This window comes from Lupinus angustifolius, chromosome LG18 (assembly GCF_001865875.1).
Source record: "Lupinus angustifolius cultivar Tanjil chromosome LG18, LupAngTanjil_v1.0, whole genome shotgun sequence".
NCBI classification, from domain to species: Eukaryota; Viridiplantae; Streptophyta; class Magnoliopsida; order Fabales; family Fabaceae; genus Lupinus; species Lupinus angustifolius.
Window position 1 is genome coordinate 916,698 of NC_032026.1, and position 17,583 is coordinate 934,280.

The following is a 17,583-nucleotide window of genomic DNA, read 5'->3' on the forward strand; positions in this document are numbered from 1 at the left end:
TATAATCATCTTATGTTCAATATATAAATAATTGTTGATGATAAGAAACCGTTAGTTGAGAGATTCTCATATTACTATTATTGATAGAAATGAAATATGGAATTATATTCATGGTCATAATTTCTTAGATCAACCTAAATTGTAAATCACATAGTAATGACTTATAAGATCCTCTATAGTAATGATAAAATAGTGTTCCTCGAAAATTCTCATACTAATGTTGTTGCTATAAATGAAATGTGGAATTGCTCTCTAAAAAATTTGATTTTAAAAAATATGTATACTCCGAAAATGAAAAAAATATTATTTTCGATTGTCTCCTTAATGAGTTTGAGTTTTTCCAAACTATTAGGGCTGACATATAATAAATAAAAGTAATTTATGATTAATTGCTAATATTTCTTGATTGATTTTAAGAAATGTGATTTTTGTAGTTAATCACAACTATGGTCACATAAGTTTCTAAGTAGAGAATCCAAATCTTTCGATTTAATACATTTTGACATATGTGAATTTGATAAAACATTGACTAAATATAAAAAAATATTACTTTATAATTTTTTTAAAGAAATGTCTATGCTAGGATTTCCTAAACATAAGAGAGTTAAATTAAAAATTAGAGCACATGAATATTGAGTCCCTTTAACAATAGAAAAAAATAGATTCTATGACACAGAAACGTATGATTATAGAATCAGATGATATTTTGAATTTCATGAACAAAATCTTTTTAAAATTGAGATTAGAAATTAAGGGGCACATCATCTAGTAGAAATATTAGCGCCTTCATTAATGGTGTAAGTTCACTGGATCAACTATTGAATTGAAAGTTCGATTCCTGAGAGTAATATTGTTGGAAACAACTACGAACCCTGAAAGGTCACTGGATCCACAAAATTAAAGTTTTAATTCCTGACAATAATACTTGTTAGAATATGCAGTCACATGTTTTCAAGGAGACTAATTTTCTTTACTCGAAATATGATAAAATTTTCTTAGTCATACAAAAAAATCCGAGGTAAACATAATAAAATGCAAAATTTCCTTTGCATATCCATTTTTAAATTCAGAAAAAAGATAAAAATTGAAAGGTAATAAAAAAAACAGAGAAAAACACTTCTTATCATAGATTTTGTTTCTAATTCCCAATTCCTCTTCTTCAAGAGAAGGAACCATAGCATATTTGTTCTTTCTTCAACCTTGCCCTATCTTCTATTTTCAGGTTCTCAATTTCATTTTCATTATATTCTCTTCTTTTATTTCACTTCTCTTATTAGTTTCTTTTTGTTATCTTCTTCAATGTCTGCAATTTTATCTTTTTCATTTTGTTCTAGTTTCAACTTTGTCCATTTCATTCTTCTAGGTTTAGTTTAAAGGTTCAATTTTGATTCACCCCTTTTTCTTTTACACCACTTTCAAGTTAAACAAAGAAAACCCCAAAATCTTTTAATTATCTTCATGCCCATGTTCATGATTATCTTCTTCAATGCATTTGCTTTGATCATGGGTCATGGTTGGTAACCCTATTTCAATCACTAAGGGGCACAAGATATATGAAATTGTGGGAAGCTCGAAAATTTACGAACTTTTTGGAAGTTAATCCAGAAATGCTATACATCAATACTTATGGGTTTTTACCCTTATTTTCATCTCTGAATTCCTTGTTTTTAATATAAATTTATGGAGCTGTTTATTTCTACAGATATGACTAGGCCGAGACTTTTCGAACTATTAGAGATATTCCCTTAATTAACCCTTTTAGTTCTAGTTTAATTAGAAGGTTTTAGATTATACCTCCCATGTTACTGTGTTAGTTTGAGGATAGTTTCTGGTTGAGCTCAATATTGCATTCTTATCATAATTCTCTGAGCATGATCAATCAATTTCGATACGGTTCCTGATTGATGCAACTTCAACTCACCACTTATCGAATCTTTCAACCCATTCATAAAGTTCCTTTTGAGTAATCCAGGTAAGGCCCTTTGAGAGGGCTAGCATACAACTCAAACTGCTCTCTGTAATCTTCCACATAAGTTGTTTGTTTTGAGGCTCAGTAGCAATTCGAATGGGTTCTGCATCATTGCAGGTTGAAACCTTCGGATTACTTTTGATCGAAAATCTTCTCCCTTAGGGTTTGGAGTGCAACACTCCCACTATTGGTCCCATGTTAAAGCCTTTCCCTCCGTAGCCAACATAGCAACTTGAATCTTCTCCCGCTATTCACACCTTTCCAGTGGAATTATCTCCCTACTCTGTTAACCCACCCATAGATATCCTCACCAGAAAATTGAGGAATTCTCAAATTTCTCGATCGACCACTTCCCAATTGAGATAGTGCCTCTTCTCTGTGCCGCTAAAGTTCTCGATTCTCTGGGCTTGGCAATTGGCATTAATTACTAGTTATTATATATTCTGTCATGATTTTCTAAATACTTATCTATTAGTGTTATGCCATTATGTCAAACAATATATTTATCATATTATTATTAATATGCAATTATAAATTTTTAACCATGTATAAAGTTAGTATAGTTATCACACCAATCCTGCAATACAGCATGGTTCTGCTTGCCAGAGGTGCAGGAGTGCTTCTGAATCAAAATCGAAGCTGAATCGCATCTGAAAATGGTGAATATAATAAGATTGCTGTGAATCACAATTGTGAGACCCCTTGCATGATTCTGTTCGGCTGTGTGCACAAACGGAGACACGGTTCTTGAAATGGTAGCTTTAGGGTTTCATCCTTTTTTATCTTCAAACTGGCAGCCAGATCCGCATATAAAATGGGTTGTATCCCCATGACCTGGTTATGAAATGTTGAATTTAGGGCTTTTTCATGCAATTTTTATTAAGGGGAAACTAGGAAAGGGATGAAATTACCCTTCACTGCTTATTCTAGTTGTTAATCAATTTTAAATTCTAAAAGTTGTCTTTTATTTATTTATTGGACCTGGTTATTATTTTGTAGCTTTTATTTATTTTTCATATATCTTACCCCGGTCATGATTCGATTTGATTCACGTTTCAAAAAATAGGTCTTCCAATCACAAGTCAAATCTTGATTTGATAACCTTGATACTAACTATATACATGTAATAAGAGATAATTTATAAAGTCGTGTGACATATGTATGCCTACATATTTATTACTTTTTGTTATGTTGGCTATTTTTAATGCAGTGACCATCCCGCTATGCACTATTCCACTATAGTGTTTTTGGGGTTGGTCGCTCCATGCTGCTATTCGGGATTAACTACTACGGTCTTTATATGAATGTGAAAAGTATATGACAATTGATAAATCGATATCTAATCTGCACTCTATGGCAAGTATTGAGTCTTGGCTTAAGATTTTGCTTCCTCTTTTACGCTCATCATCTAAATATGTTAGCGGCCATATACATAGGTATGGGGATCCTAGATTGGTGGGCTGATTTTTTCTTGGCATCCATTGTTGCACAACTTTTTTGCCCTTTGAATAGCAGTTGCAACCAAAATGCTTGACGATATTTTAGCCGACCCCAACTAGTGGGATTAAGGCGTTGTTGTTGTTGACTTTCATTTAACTTTTTTATTATTTGTTTCTAAAGAAAAATCCCACTTTCAGGCCATTTATTTGCCTCCTCTTTGCATATCAATGTTGCTTACAAGTGCAGTTGCATCTTTGCCCACTTTACCACCAGGTAAATGATAAATTTGATCTTTTTGTTCTGTAAATTAAAACGAGTCATCATCCTCCGATGTAGGAACTGTTAGTTTGGGAAAATTATTGTTGCTTGCCACTTTTATTTTGCATCAGCATCCAATTCCTGCCCTCAGGAATCCTCGGAACATTATTCATAAGTGAACATGTAAAATCTTGACAACAGAACTAACTTCCTAGCTGTGGTGACATGACTGGAAATCTCGATTGAGCAATCTTGGTTAATTGTCAATTTACCTGCCTGGCAACGAATTTGATGCATGCATTGTCCACCCTCTTCCTTCTCTGTTTTCTTTCCCTCCCTGCTAAATGTCGGAAGGGTTTGATCCGAAGTCTTTTATCTCACTGCAAAGGAATTTCATGCTAAGCCATCTTGACGTATTCAACTTTTTATTTGTTACAGAAGAAATTGGAAGCAAAAATAAATTTTAAGAATGTCATAATAGTAAAATGATTTTTTTTTTGTGAACAGTGAGAAGAGGTGGTCACTGCATTCAAGAGAATATTGTTGCTACATCTAACTTAACTAGACGATTACCGGAACTTGATAACTCAAAATCACTGAGACTTGGTTGCACATCGTTTATGTTTGGTACAAGAACTCAGTCTGCAACAGTAATATGTGCTGCAGCTTTGGTATGTTCTTTATTCTTTTATCTTTGATGCTTTCCTTCTTTTCTCAACATTGTGATATTTTCCAGTTCCAAATCCTAACTTTGAATGTAGCATTCTTGTCAACTTTATGTATTTCGTATTTTCGTTCTGAACTGTAAACCGTAACGCATATGTTCATTGCTTTTTGACTTGTGGCATACTGCTTTCTACCTTGTGAGGGAACTTAAATGAAGGTTTTAAATGCCATATATTACTGTTAATCCATTGTGATTGTGATTGTGTTTTGGTGTGTAAGTGTTTTCCATGTTTCTGGTGTCTCCATTGTGAAACCTTTAAGCTTAATGAGTTCTCTTGCAGTTACTTACCCATCAGATACTTCTCATGCTATTATTTTCCCCATTGTTATACTATACTTACTATGGTAGAACACTATACAAACACAAACTATTATAAAATAAAATAAAACATTTGAGGGGTTTAATGAGGAAATTTTTGCGGTGTTGATCTCTTATAGTTGAACACACATGATATGTGATATGAAGAAAATAATATATGTGCGTGTATATATTTCCTTTATGAACTCTCCCTTCATTGATCTCTTCCTATACATGCAGAATGCAAGATGTGGCGCAGAGCAAACTCAAACTGTTACTCGCCAGGCTCCTACTATTACTCATGTTCCTGGTAATTGTTGATGGCTGAAAGTTTAATTTTCTAATTAACCTATGTTAGTTTGTTTCCCTTCAGCCGGAACTTCCCCATCGTTGCTTTTGTCATCTGTTGTTGGGTTCGATTCGATTTGACAGAATGTTTAGTATATTTTAACCAATAATAAGATTCTATCGCCCCCCTTCTAAAACTAACTTTCTTCTCTCAGAAGGGAAAACTAAGAACTGCATAACAGTCACTACTGAAATAGTTAATTGTCACAATTACGATTTACGTCATCTTTTTTTTTTTTTAAGTGTGCTTATGACATAGTACTGTTGTAAAAGTGTTTGTTTTTTCTCATTCCAGATTTTCTAACTAAATCTATTTTATCTTAGTTGCTCTTAAAACCATTATGAAATATGTCTAATACTCTACTTCATACATCACTGTAAGACTCTTCCAAAGCATGTTATAAATGTCTTGCCATGGTTTAATGTGACTTTCAGGCAAGGAGAAATCTCCACAACTAGATGATGGTGATAGTGGACTTCCACCTCGTGATGATGGTGATGGTGGCGGTGGGGGTGGTGGAGGTGGTGGCAACTGGTCTGGTGGATTCTTCTTTTTTGGGTTTCTTGCTTTTCTCGGCTTCTTAAAGGACAAGGAAACCGAAGACACATACAATGATGACCGAAGAAGGTGAGGACTGAGGAGTTGGCTGGGACAAATGCAGGCTTTGCTTGAAGCTTTTGCTGCTGTATTCATCATGCATACTATGATTACTGTGCTTCATTGAGATGATGTATACAACCAGAATTTTGTACTATTAAACTCTTCACTTAAACTTGGAGTCCTGATATTTTTCAACATGCTTTGGGTACCATATACATTTAAAACTGTGCTACATTTACCATGGAAGAAATATATATTTAGCATAATAATGAGTATCTAGTAATGTTTTTTTACATAACAATGCTAAAAATTAGTATGATGCTATGATGGAGTTTTCTACTGCCACCTTTTACTTGTGCATATACAGTAGAAAATGCTCCTAGCACAAGCAAAATAGTTGTCATAGATATCATTGGCATAATGAATGTAGTTCTTATATTTTTATGGTTCATGACTCCATTTTTTTTATTAAGTTTTTCTTATATCGATTATGATTTCATTGGTCATTTAAGGTCTATTTGCGAGTTTATTTTTTTTTGGGGGGAATTGAAAGCTTAAGACCATCTTATAAATATATTTCATGGTTCTGAAACCATTGATAAATGACTTTAATACCCATTTATGGTTATGATTTCTGAAGCCGATTCATCTTATAAATATATTTTATGGTTCTGAAGCCAATGATAAATGACTTTAATACCCGTTTATGGTCATGATTTCTGATATCGATTTAAATGATAAGTCACTTGGTCATGCCTTATAAGGTTGATCTAATTGGTAAATCATATGAACATGTAATGTTTAAAACATATATAATTGATGATGATAAGAAATGTTGCTGAAAGATTCTCATGCTATTATTTTTGTTGGAATTGAAATATGGAATTACATTTTGCTTTTAGAAAAACTTAAACTTTGAAAGATGTAATTAACAGGCACTTTCATAATGAGAAATAATCCATTTTCTAGTTACATTTTGTTTGATTTTAATATATTGCATGCAAGACTATGTCATAATTATATTTGATTCAAGTGAAACACAAAAGCATAGAAGTAAATTCAAATACATTTGGATGCATTTACTGCCTCAAAAATAAGTGCCGATGGTTCCTTCTTTAACCATTCAAACACCAACAAGTGGTGTAAGGTATCGCTAGATCTCAGGATAACCAAAATATCAAATCTTCGATTCATGAGAGTGATATTGTTAGGAGGGACAACCATGCATCCTGAAAGTGATTAGTTCATTACGCATAGAGTGAAATGATATCATTGGTAGTATCTAAAAAAACCATCCACACAAAAATTTCACCTACTTACAATTAATTAAATTGGTATAAGGAGCTATTGAAAACAAGATGCTGTACCTCAATCTCTTCATGTCCCACTTTATACTATTAAACAGCTCAAAGAAAGTTTTGGAATAATGATTATTACATGAGTGGTGCTAAGAGAATCATTTGTTTGGTCATGATAGTTGAAATGTGTTCAATTAATATTCAAACATAAAACTAAATCTGAGGTCCTTATTTTTGAATTTTTTTTTTGTATGACCTTAGTTAATGTCTGTTTTTTTTGTCTTTATGCAAAATTTTCAAAGACAAGAGTAACATGGTTTCACATGTTTATTTCTTAGACACAAAAGAGAATGAGAAAACTCAATTTTGCTTAATTTGATTTTTTAGCTTTTATTCTTTGCTAAAAAATTATAAGTTTTTTAGCAAAGTGATACAATAAAGATAGGTATATACATTAAAACTACAACTCCTACAAATTACAAGTTTTTTAATATCAAAACTATAAGTTCATGAAATATATGTATATGATAAAAATGCTATATGTACATAAATTCTAATTAATTAAATATATGTAACAAATTCTAATTGGCCAATGATAAACAATATGGTGGAACTTTGTTTAAAACTATTAGTGAAAACTTTTGGGTGTAAAATTTAAAAAACTCTCATGTTCCACATAGAAAAGTTTTGAAACAAGTCTCAAGTCCCACATTGGAGAGACTATTTTGTGTCATTTATAATTGTCCTGAGAGGACGGCGTGATTGATAGTCTGCTTGCACATTTTGGGCAGTGCCACGAAACGTCTTAAAGAGCGACATGGTCATGTGTGTCATTTATAATTGTTGTAAGCTACGGTAACAACACAATCTTGTATATACCAATTTTTAGTGATTGTTCCCCATGTTTCTCTTGTTGATACTTTGTTTGGTTACGACTTAGAGAGTCTAATCGTCACAATTCAAAAAATTAATCTATTAGATGAGAAAACTTTATAGTTTAAGTTTCACATTGAATTTGTTAGATGTACAAGGATAGATAGAATAGCTAAGTTGGCCATGGTGCCATTAAAACAAATCTTTTTAGGCCTAAGGAACATGATCATAAAGCTATGTTGCTATAAAGAGAGAGGTACTAGTGGCGCATAATTTTTAGAACCCACTCATTTTTCTTCATGGTCCATTTAATATCTTGGTTTGATTTAAATTCTTGTTTTTCTAAAGAAGTAGCATCACATAGACAATATGTTTACTAACAAGTTATTGGTCTAGTGGTGTAAGGACCAAAATGTTAAGGGTTTCATTCATGAGAACAACACTTATTCGGAGAAACAATTATACATCCGAAAGTGGTTAATTCTTCACCAAAAAGTAAGAAGATACACTTGGTAATATAAAAAAACATAAACAATATGCTTAGGGCGAGACAAATATTGGTTGTGTTGTTTTATCGCAATTTGGAAATTATGAAAAAATATGACTGATATGTCTACAATTGTGATCATGAAGTAACTACGAAGACTTTCGAACCTAACATATTAACACCGTAATAGAGTACAATTTAAAACGTCAGATAACACATTTGACAAAACTAAATAGAACATGAACATCTCTATTCTCTACTAGTTTGAACATGATCATATATTTAGAGATTTATTCTTTAGCTTATCTAGCATAATGAACATTGAATCGTGAAGTTTTCTAATAAAATTCTATCTTTCTAATATTACTAGCTAAATATTTTAGAAACCACTAATCTATAAACTAATTAGTTAACTTATTACTCAAGTAATCTTTAAAATAAAACAAGAATAGTTTTATTATCAATTTATATATATATATATATATAAATAAAGAGAGAGAATCTCATTTGTTTGTGAAGTGTGATTACCTCTCATTATGTAAAGCATTCTACAATGACAGCATGCATATATAGCTTCATTTCTCATGCATATATAGATTTAATTCTCTTGTGGTTTTTTATTGTAATTAGTTCCTTTTGGAATATTTATATATGACCATATTATTGCTTAGGGAAGATAATTATCCTACGTAATAATATTCGATATTCTTCTAAATAGTATAAGAAACAATGAAACAAATTTTGAAACACCAAATTAATTAAAGCATACATTCCATTCATATTTTATATTCTCAAAATGTCTTTATCATGTACGTGATCCAATTAACTAATTACCTTAAATTTCACATAAATTCTAAGTACGTAGTGAAACTAAAAGACTTGTTTTTTATATCATGGTTGAACATCCAAAATAAAAATAGTATATTTACATAAATGAGAGTAAATATCAGTATTTAGTGCATTCAGGATATACTACTTATACAAACCTCTAAATATTTTTCTTTAATTTAATTGAAAAATAGCTTTTATACAATACTATGCCAACACCAATAAATCCATATTGTATGAAAATACTGATTTGGGTTTTGGTTGATTGAAATAAAATGAAGATAGAAAAAAACGGGAAAAATTAAATAATATGATGCAAATAAGGCTCTTTTTTAATAGACAAATGTTGTTATGTTAATATTTTTTAATATATGAGATTTAAATCACTAATTTCCTTATCACTTTATTTCTTAAATAGGATTTTGGTAATAATCCTCTTTGTAGTACTAATAGTAATAATGTTCAATATTAATACCTTGTATTTATATTTTCTGGTACCAAATTTTATAACACTTTTATAACTATGAGGGGTCCACTTACTATAAAGATAAAAAACCATACTCCATATCTTAGTCATTTATTCTATGAAAATCTAATGGTTCAAGTCTATTGATTAATTCAAATCACATGAACCATTAGATTTTCATAGAATAAAAAGCTAAGATGTAGTGTTTCACGAGAATTGAATTAGTCGGTAGATCTGAACCATTAAATTTTCATAGAATAAATAATTAGGATGCGAAGTAATTTTTCTTAACTTACAAGTGATTCTCCCTCTTATATTATTATTATAAAAGACTATTTTGTATGAAAACCTTGTTAAGTAAGCTAAAATTGATACATAGGATAAATGAGAGAAACATTGATATTTTATGTAGATGTTAAATAAGTATGAAATGTTGTTGGAATGGTTGAGAATTTAGGCTCATAAACAATAACTTGTGGTATCTCCTATATATCCCTACCCTACATCCATGTGAATTAGTTTGTCTATGTCAATTTCTGTTTTCCGTACACCTATATGTCCAATGATAAATACCTCAACTTTCTAAGCCCACAAATCACACTTCTATAGCACCCAAACGAAAATTTAAGGACACACACACCCCTAGCCAAAAGTGAAAGCTTCAAGAGCAACAAAATGACCCTTAGAAAATCCAATAAGCTATCATCACAAGCATATGTTCTCAAGAAAATTCTCAAAAAATGCTCAAGTTTTACAAAGAAACAAGGCTATAATGAAGAGGGTTTTCTTCCTGAAGATGTACCAAAAGGTCATTTTGTAGTTTATGTTGGGGAAAATAGGACTCGATATATCATCCCAATTTCATTGTTGCCTCATCCATGGTTTCAAAGTTTGCTCGAAAGGGCCGAGGAAGAGTTCGGCTTCAATCATGACATGGGACTTACCATCCCATGCCATGAAGTTATTTTTAAGTCACTTATCTCGTTGATCAAATAGGAAGGATAGAGTCTCTATTTTAAATTGTATTCAACAACGACATTGTCATCACAATTATCACCACATTAGCCGCATTTTTCGATGTTGTACATACATCATAACTCCAACCATAGTCTAAGCATTTGAGCAGTGGAAGTTTATCAGCATAAATTCAAGGCAAGATTTAGGAGGTAGTGATACCAAATAGCATTGTTTTTCATCTTTGTCTCACACTTGCTACATTATATATATGAATAACATCTATTATCCTATTCTCATTCCCATGTACTCATTCATGGGTCACTTTTTCTTATTGATTAAAATTTTATTAAATTATTAAGTCATTGAATATATTACTATTTGCTTAACCAATAACAAGAGGTGTTATATAGCATTATTGGTATATAGCATAACATTTGCATGTAGTTTTAGTTATTGGTAATTTGCTATATACTACGTGTTTATTTGCAAATTGCGTTTTGGATAAGAGAGAAGAGAAAAAGAAGATTTTATAGTCATGAAATACATTTACGAGATAATCCCAAAACCTTCCATTTCCTTTCCATCCAAAACCCAATTCACAAACAGTTAAGATATTGGCTAAGTAATTAGTACTAGCAAGTGGTTGGAGAGTCTTAATCCAAAGTTAAACATTCTCAATAATAATGGGACAAAGTACTTGTCCATACAATTAGAAGTACTGAATTGTCTTCCTTCCAATTACCTTAGAAATCATGTATAGGAAGGACATGGGACGACATGGTCATGTGTGTCATTTATAATTGTTGTAAGCTACGGTAACAACACAATCTTGTATATACCAATTTTTAGTGATTGTTCCCCATGTTTCTCTTGTTGATACTTTGTTTGGTTACGACTTAGAGAGTCTAATCGTCACAATTCAAAAAATTAATCTATTAGATGAGAAAACTTTATAGTTTAAGTTTCACATTGAATTTGTTAGATGTACAAGGATAGATAGAATAGCTAAGTTGGCCATGGTGCCATTAAAACAAATCTTTTTAGGCCTAAGGAACATGATCATAAAGCTATGTTGCTATAAAGAGAGAGGTACTAGTGGCGCATAATTTTTAGAACCCACTCATTTTTCTTCATGGTCCATTTAATATCTTGGTTTGATTTAAATTCTTGTTTTTCTAAAGAAGTAGCATCACATAGACAATATGTTTACTAACAAGTTATTGGTCTAGTGGTGTAAGGACCAAAATGTTAAGGGTTTCATTCATGAGAACAACACTTATTCGGAGAAACAATTATACATCCGAAAGTGGTTAATTCTTCACCAAAAAGTAAGAAGATACACTTGGTAATATAAAAAAACATAAACAATATGCTTAGGGCGAGACAAATATTGGTTGTGTTGTTTTATCGCAATTTGGAAATTATGAAAAAATATGACTGATATGTCTACAATTGTGATCATGAAGTAACTACGAAGACTTTCGAACCTAACATATTAACACCGTAATAGAGTACAATTTAAAACGTCAGATAACACATTTGACAAAACTAAATAGAACATGAACATCTCTATTCTCTACTAGTTTGAACATGATCATATATTTAGAGATTTATTCTTTAGCTTATCTAGCATAATGAACATTGAATCGTGAAGTTTTCTAATAAAATTCTATCTTTCTAATATTACTAGCTAAATATTTTAGAAACCACTAATCTATAAACTAATTAGTTAACTTATTACTCAAGTAATCTTTAAAATAAAACAAGAATAGTTTTATTATCAATTTATATATATATATATATATAAATAAAGAGAGAGAATCTCATTTGTTTGTGAAGTGTGATTACCTCTCATTATGTAAAGCATTCTACAATGACAGCATGCATATATAGCTTCATTTCTCATGCATATATAGATTTAATTCTCTTGTGGTTTTTTATTGTAATTAGTTCCTTTTGGAATATTTATATATGACCATATTATTGCTTAGGGAAGATAATTATCCTACGTAATAATATTCGATATTCTTCTAAATAGTATAAGAAACAATGAAACAAATTTTGAAACACCAAATTAATTAAAGCATACATTCCATTCATATTTTATATTCTCAAAATGTCTTTATCATGTACGTGATCCAATTAACTAATTACCTTAAATTTCACATAAATTCTAAGTACGTAGTGAAACTAAAAGACTTGTTTTTTATATCATGGTTGAACATCCAAAATAAAAATAGTATATTTACATAAATGAGAGTAAATATCAGTATTTAGTGCATTCAGGATATACTACTTATACAAACCTCTAAATATTTTTCTTTAATTTAATTGAAAAATAGCTTTTATACAATACTATGCCAACACCAATAAATCCATATTGTATGAAAATACTGATTTGGGTTTTGGTTGATTGAAATAAAATGAAGATAGAAAAAAACGGGAAAAATTAAATAATATGATGCAAATAAGGCTCTTTTTTAATAGACAAATGTTGTTATGTTAATATTTTTTAATATATGAGATTTAAATCACTAATTTCCTTATCACTTTATTTCTTAAATAGGATTTTGGTAATAATCCTCTTTGTAGTACTAATAGTAATAATGTTCAATATTAATACCTTGTATTTATATTTTCTGGTACCAAATTTTATAACACTTTTATAACTATGAGGGGTCCACTTACTATAAAGATAAAAAACCATACTCCATATCTTAGTCATTTATTCTATGAAAATCTAATGGTTCAAGTCTATTGATTAATTCAAATCACATGAACCATTAGATTTTCATAGAATAAAAAGCTAAGATGTAGTGTTTCACGAGAATTGAATTAGTCGGTAGATCTGAACCATTAAATTTTCATAGAATAAATAATTAGGATGCGAAGTAATTTTTCTTAACTTACAAGTGATTCTCCCTCTTATATTATTATTATAAAAGACTATTTTGTATGAAAACCTTGTTAAGTAAGCTAAAATTGATACATAGGATAAATGAGAGAAACATTGATATTTTATGTAGATGTTAAATAAGTATGAAATGTTGTTGGAATGGTTGAGAATTTAGGCTCATAAACAATAACTTGTGGTATCTCCTATATATCCCTACCCTACATCCATGTGAATTAGTTTGTCTATGTCAATTTCTGTTTTCCGTACACCTATATGTCCAATGATAAATACCTCAACTTTCTAAGCCCACAAATCACACTTCTATAGCACCCAAACGAAAATTTAAGGACACACACACCCCTAGCCAAAAGTGAAAGCTTCAAGAGCAACAAAATGACCCTTAGAAAATCCAATAAGCTATCATCACAAGCATATGTTCTCAAGAAAATTCTCAAAAAATGCTCAAGTTTTACAAAGAAACAAGGCTATAATGAAGAGGGTTTTCTTCCTGAAGATGTACCAAAAGGTCATTTTGTAGTTTATGTTGGGGAAAATAGGACTCGATATATCATCCCAATTTCATTGTTGCCTCATCCATGGTTTCAAAGTTTGCTCGAAAGGGCCGAGGAAGAGTTCGGCTTCAATCATGACATGGGACTTACCATCCCATGCCATGAAGTTATTTTTAAGTCACTTATCTCGTTGATCAAATAGGAAGGATAGAGTCTCTATTTTAAATTGTATTCAACAACGACATTGTCATCACAATTATCACCACATTAGCCGCATTTTTCGATGTTGTACATACATCATAACTCCAACCATAGTCTAAGCATTTGAGCAGTGGAAGTTTATCAGCATAAATTCAAGGCAAGATTTAGGAGGTAGTGATACCAAATAGCATTGTTTTTCATCTTTGTCTCACACTTGCTACATTATATATATGAATAACATCTATTATCCTATTCTCATTCCCATGTACTCATTCATGGGTCACTTTTTCTTATTGATTAAAATTTTATTAAATTATTAAGTCATTGAATATATTACTATTTGCTTAACCAATAACAAGAGGTGTTATATAGCATTATTGGTATATAGCATAACATTTGCATGTAGTTTTAGTTATTGGTAATTTGCTATATACTACGTGTTTATTTGCAAATTGCGTTTTGGATAAGAGAGAAGAGAAAAAGAAGATTTTATAGTCATGAAATACATTTACGAGATAATCCCAAAACCTTCCATTTCCTTTCCATCCAAAACCCAATTCACAAACAGTTAAGATATTGGCTAAGTAATTAGTACTAGCAAGTGGTTGGAGAGTCTTAATCCAAAGTTAAACATTCTCAATAATAATGGGACAAAGTACTTGTCCATACAATTAGAAGTACTGAATTGTCTTCCTTCCAATTACCTTAGAAATCATGTATAGGAAGGACATGGGACCTATATTATTGTTGTACTCAGCATGTCCTTATAAAATTGAACCATGTTTTTTCGAGATTAAATTAGATTAAAAGATGTATATACTGATAGTATAAGATATTTTTATATTATCACTACATTATTTATTATTTATATTTTATTATCATTGACTCTAAAATAAAAATAATGAAAATGAATAATACATTCAGGGGCTATATAAATTTTTATATTATTAGTACATGAATATTACATTTAAATTATTGCTCCTCTCACATATGCATGCTTAATTTAGTAACCGATGTTGGTTCAAGTGGTACATGTTTGATTCTTCTTAAGTAAGGTCTCAGGTTCGAGTCTTGTAGATGGAAAAAATGTCCGCTGAGAGAGTTAGTCCCACATACCTGTGAATGTTTTCGGCTCGAACATGATTGCCTCCAGTACGAAGATATAGGTTAGAAACCAAAAAATGCATACTTAATTTTGTCTATTTAATGCACATGCAAATGGGCCCAATTGTCTATAGAAGGAGTCTTCTCCTATTGTCCTTCCTTGCTTAATATCATACAACAAAATTTGATACCATAGTCACATAAATAGATCAAAATTTTAGATTTTTATTTTAATCTTTGGTATTATATTTTCATGATAAATAACATTCTCACGCTAATTTTCACGTCACTTTTTACACCACTCAATGATGTACAAAATCATCTTAATCAGGTGCATGGGTTGATTAATAAGATAATGATCTTTTTCAGTAATTTCACTTCCCCCTAATAATCAACTGATAAATACAGTTAATAACAAATTTACATATCATTGATAACTAAGGAAAAGCTTCAGGTTTGTTGCTACCTTATAGTAACCTCTAAAGTCATGAGCCAAAATTAAAAATAAAACCATCTCTTTATTCATAGAAAATAATGTATCTCCTGATAGAATGAGATAAATTATCTCCTCTAGCCAACAAAATTAGGACATTTATCATATTTAATTATTTTCTACAAAAATATTTTTAAAATTAAATAAAACATTATACACATCATACTTTTACCAGATGTGTATCAAAAATTGTGTTACACAACTAGAAATGAGTGGACTTGGGGATTGGGGGAATTTAGATCCCCTATTGTACTACTTGAAGGAGATTATGACACATAACGATCATAATTTTAAATTATCTTTTAATTAAAAAGTTTTAAAATAAAAATAAGTTGATTTTCTTCTCATATTTTATAGGAGTAATGTTATATTGTTTTACTATATATTTTTATTAATCTTTATATCTACAAAAAAGTGACATATGTTATTTGTAAATAAATCATTAATAAATAAAGTATCATACATATATCATTTTCTTAATATATATAGTACTAGACTCTCCATTATTGGGGAAATGGTGAATTCTAGATAGAGAGTATAGTAAGAGTAAAGATCCTCTCCGGTAACACATAAAAGAAAATATGTAATGACGTTTTTATCATTTTATTTATAAAATCCTATTTTTGCCATTAAATGGACCATGTGGTTCTATACAAGAGTGGACAATATTGACAACTACTCAACTTAATTGTTGGGATGTGGAATTAACAAATAACAATGATCTCCAACAAAAAAAACATAAGAGGAAAAATCCTATAAGAATTTAAAACCTATATATTTTTTAGTCTATGTGTGTATAAACAATTTTAATTTTAGCCTCTCCTTACTATATTTTTTTAGTTTTTAGTCTATATTTCAAATTAATGTTTTGATTTTAGTATTAGTTGATGATATGTCAACACCACAATTGACAATTTTATTAACCATGACATTTATCACATATGAGTATTAGTCATTTTCAATAATATAAAGAATAAAACCTAAAAAAAATATAAAAAAATGATAAATAATTATATATGAAAATTATATTTAAGCATAAAATTTAATATAAAACATATAATCTTGACTTACCAACAATATATTGGTCTAGTGATTTAAGGTCCTACTAAATTTTCAGGAAAAAAATGATTCAATTTTTAAGAGTAACAAATCTTAGAAGGGGCAACCACGCACACAAAAAAAAGATTAATTCCTTATTCACGGAAAAAATATATTTAGTAGTACCAAAAAAATCTCCTGATCTCCCACACTTCAATGACACATGGTGAGGATATTATGGATTAGAAGAGTTGATATTACGTGTTGGATTCTAAGTCTAAAACCCCACTATTAATCATGGGAAGATGACACATAAGGTGGGTTAGGTTGTTGAAGAAGTTGTACTCCAAACGCCATACATATTATATTCATCATGAAACAAGAGTATAATATTTACGAAGATTTATACTTAATCATTATATTATTCTTTTTTTAGATTATTTTTTCTTAAGAATCAATGATAATTAAATATAAATATATAGTAAATAATGTATAAAAATTATATATTTTCGGTACATACATATTTTCCTCAACATAAAAACTGCAATTCCCATGCACCTACCCATTAATTCCTTAATGCTTTCAATCACATTCTTATTTCACGCAACAAGGCCTTAATTAATACCAAATACCAAAACTCAACTATTGCCAAACAATTATAAAATATAAATAGTGTAATGATGATATAAAGATTTATACACAGTCAATAAATCATTCATCATTTATATATATTACTTTTATCAAAGAGTCAATGATAATCGAAAATAAATGATAAATAATATAATGACAG

General features: G+C 30.1%; 1 protein-coding gene across 2 annotated transcripts; it reads left to right on the plus strand.

Moving 5' to 3' along the window:
* Positions 1,118 to 5,906, plus strand: LOC109333503. Of its 2 annotated transcripts, none has more exons than XM_019569019.1 (5): positions 1,118 to 1,222; positions 3,607 to 3,682; positions 4,175 to 4,338; positions 4,932 to 5,001; positions 5,475 to 5,906. In XM_019569019.1, the coding sequence occupies exons 2-5, from the start codon at positions 3,637 to 3,639 to the stop codon at positions 5,669 to 5,671; spliced, it is 477 nt and encodes a 158-aa protein (XP_019424564.1). In that variant the 5' UTR covers positions 1,118 to 1,222; positions 3,607 to 3,636; the 3' UTR covers positions 5,672 to 5,906. The 2 variants fall into 2 exon arrangements, with proteins under 2 accessions (XP_019424564.1, XP_019424563.1); XM_019569018.1 differs by having other exon boundaries at positions 1,119 to 1,222; positions 3,590 to 3,682.

What these genes read in the sequence shown, in the direction of transcription:
- LOC109333503 (XM_019569019.1), top strand. Translation starts at nt 3,637, where the DNA reads ATGTTGCTTACAAGTGCAGTTGCATCTTTGCCCACTTTACCACCAG. An exon ending in TAATATGTGCTGCAGCTTTG is followed by an intron (nt 4,339 to 4,931) that starts GTATGTTCTTTA and finishes CTATACATGCAG; the next exon opens with AATGCAAGATGTGGCGCAGA. An exon ending in TACTATTACTCATGTTCCTG is followed by an intron (nt 5,002 to 5,474) that starts GTAATTGTTGAT and finishes TGTGACTTTCAG; the next exon opens with GCAAGGAGAAATCTCCACAA.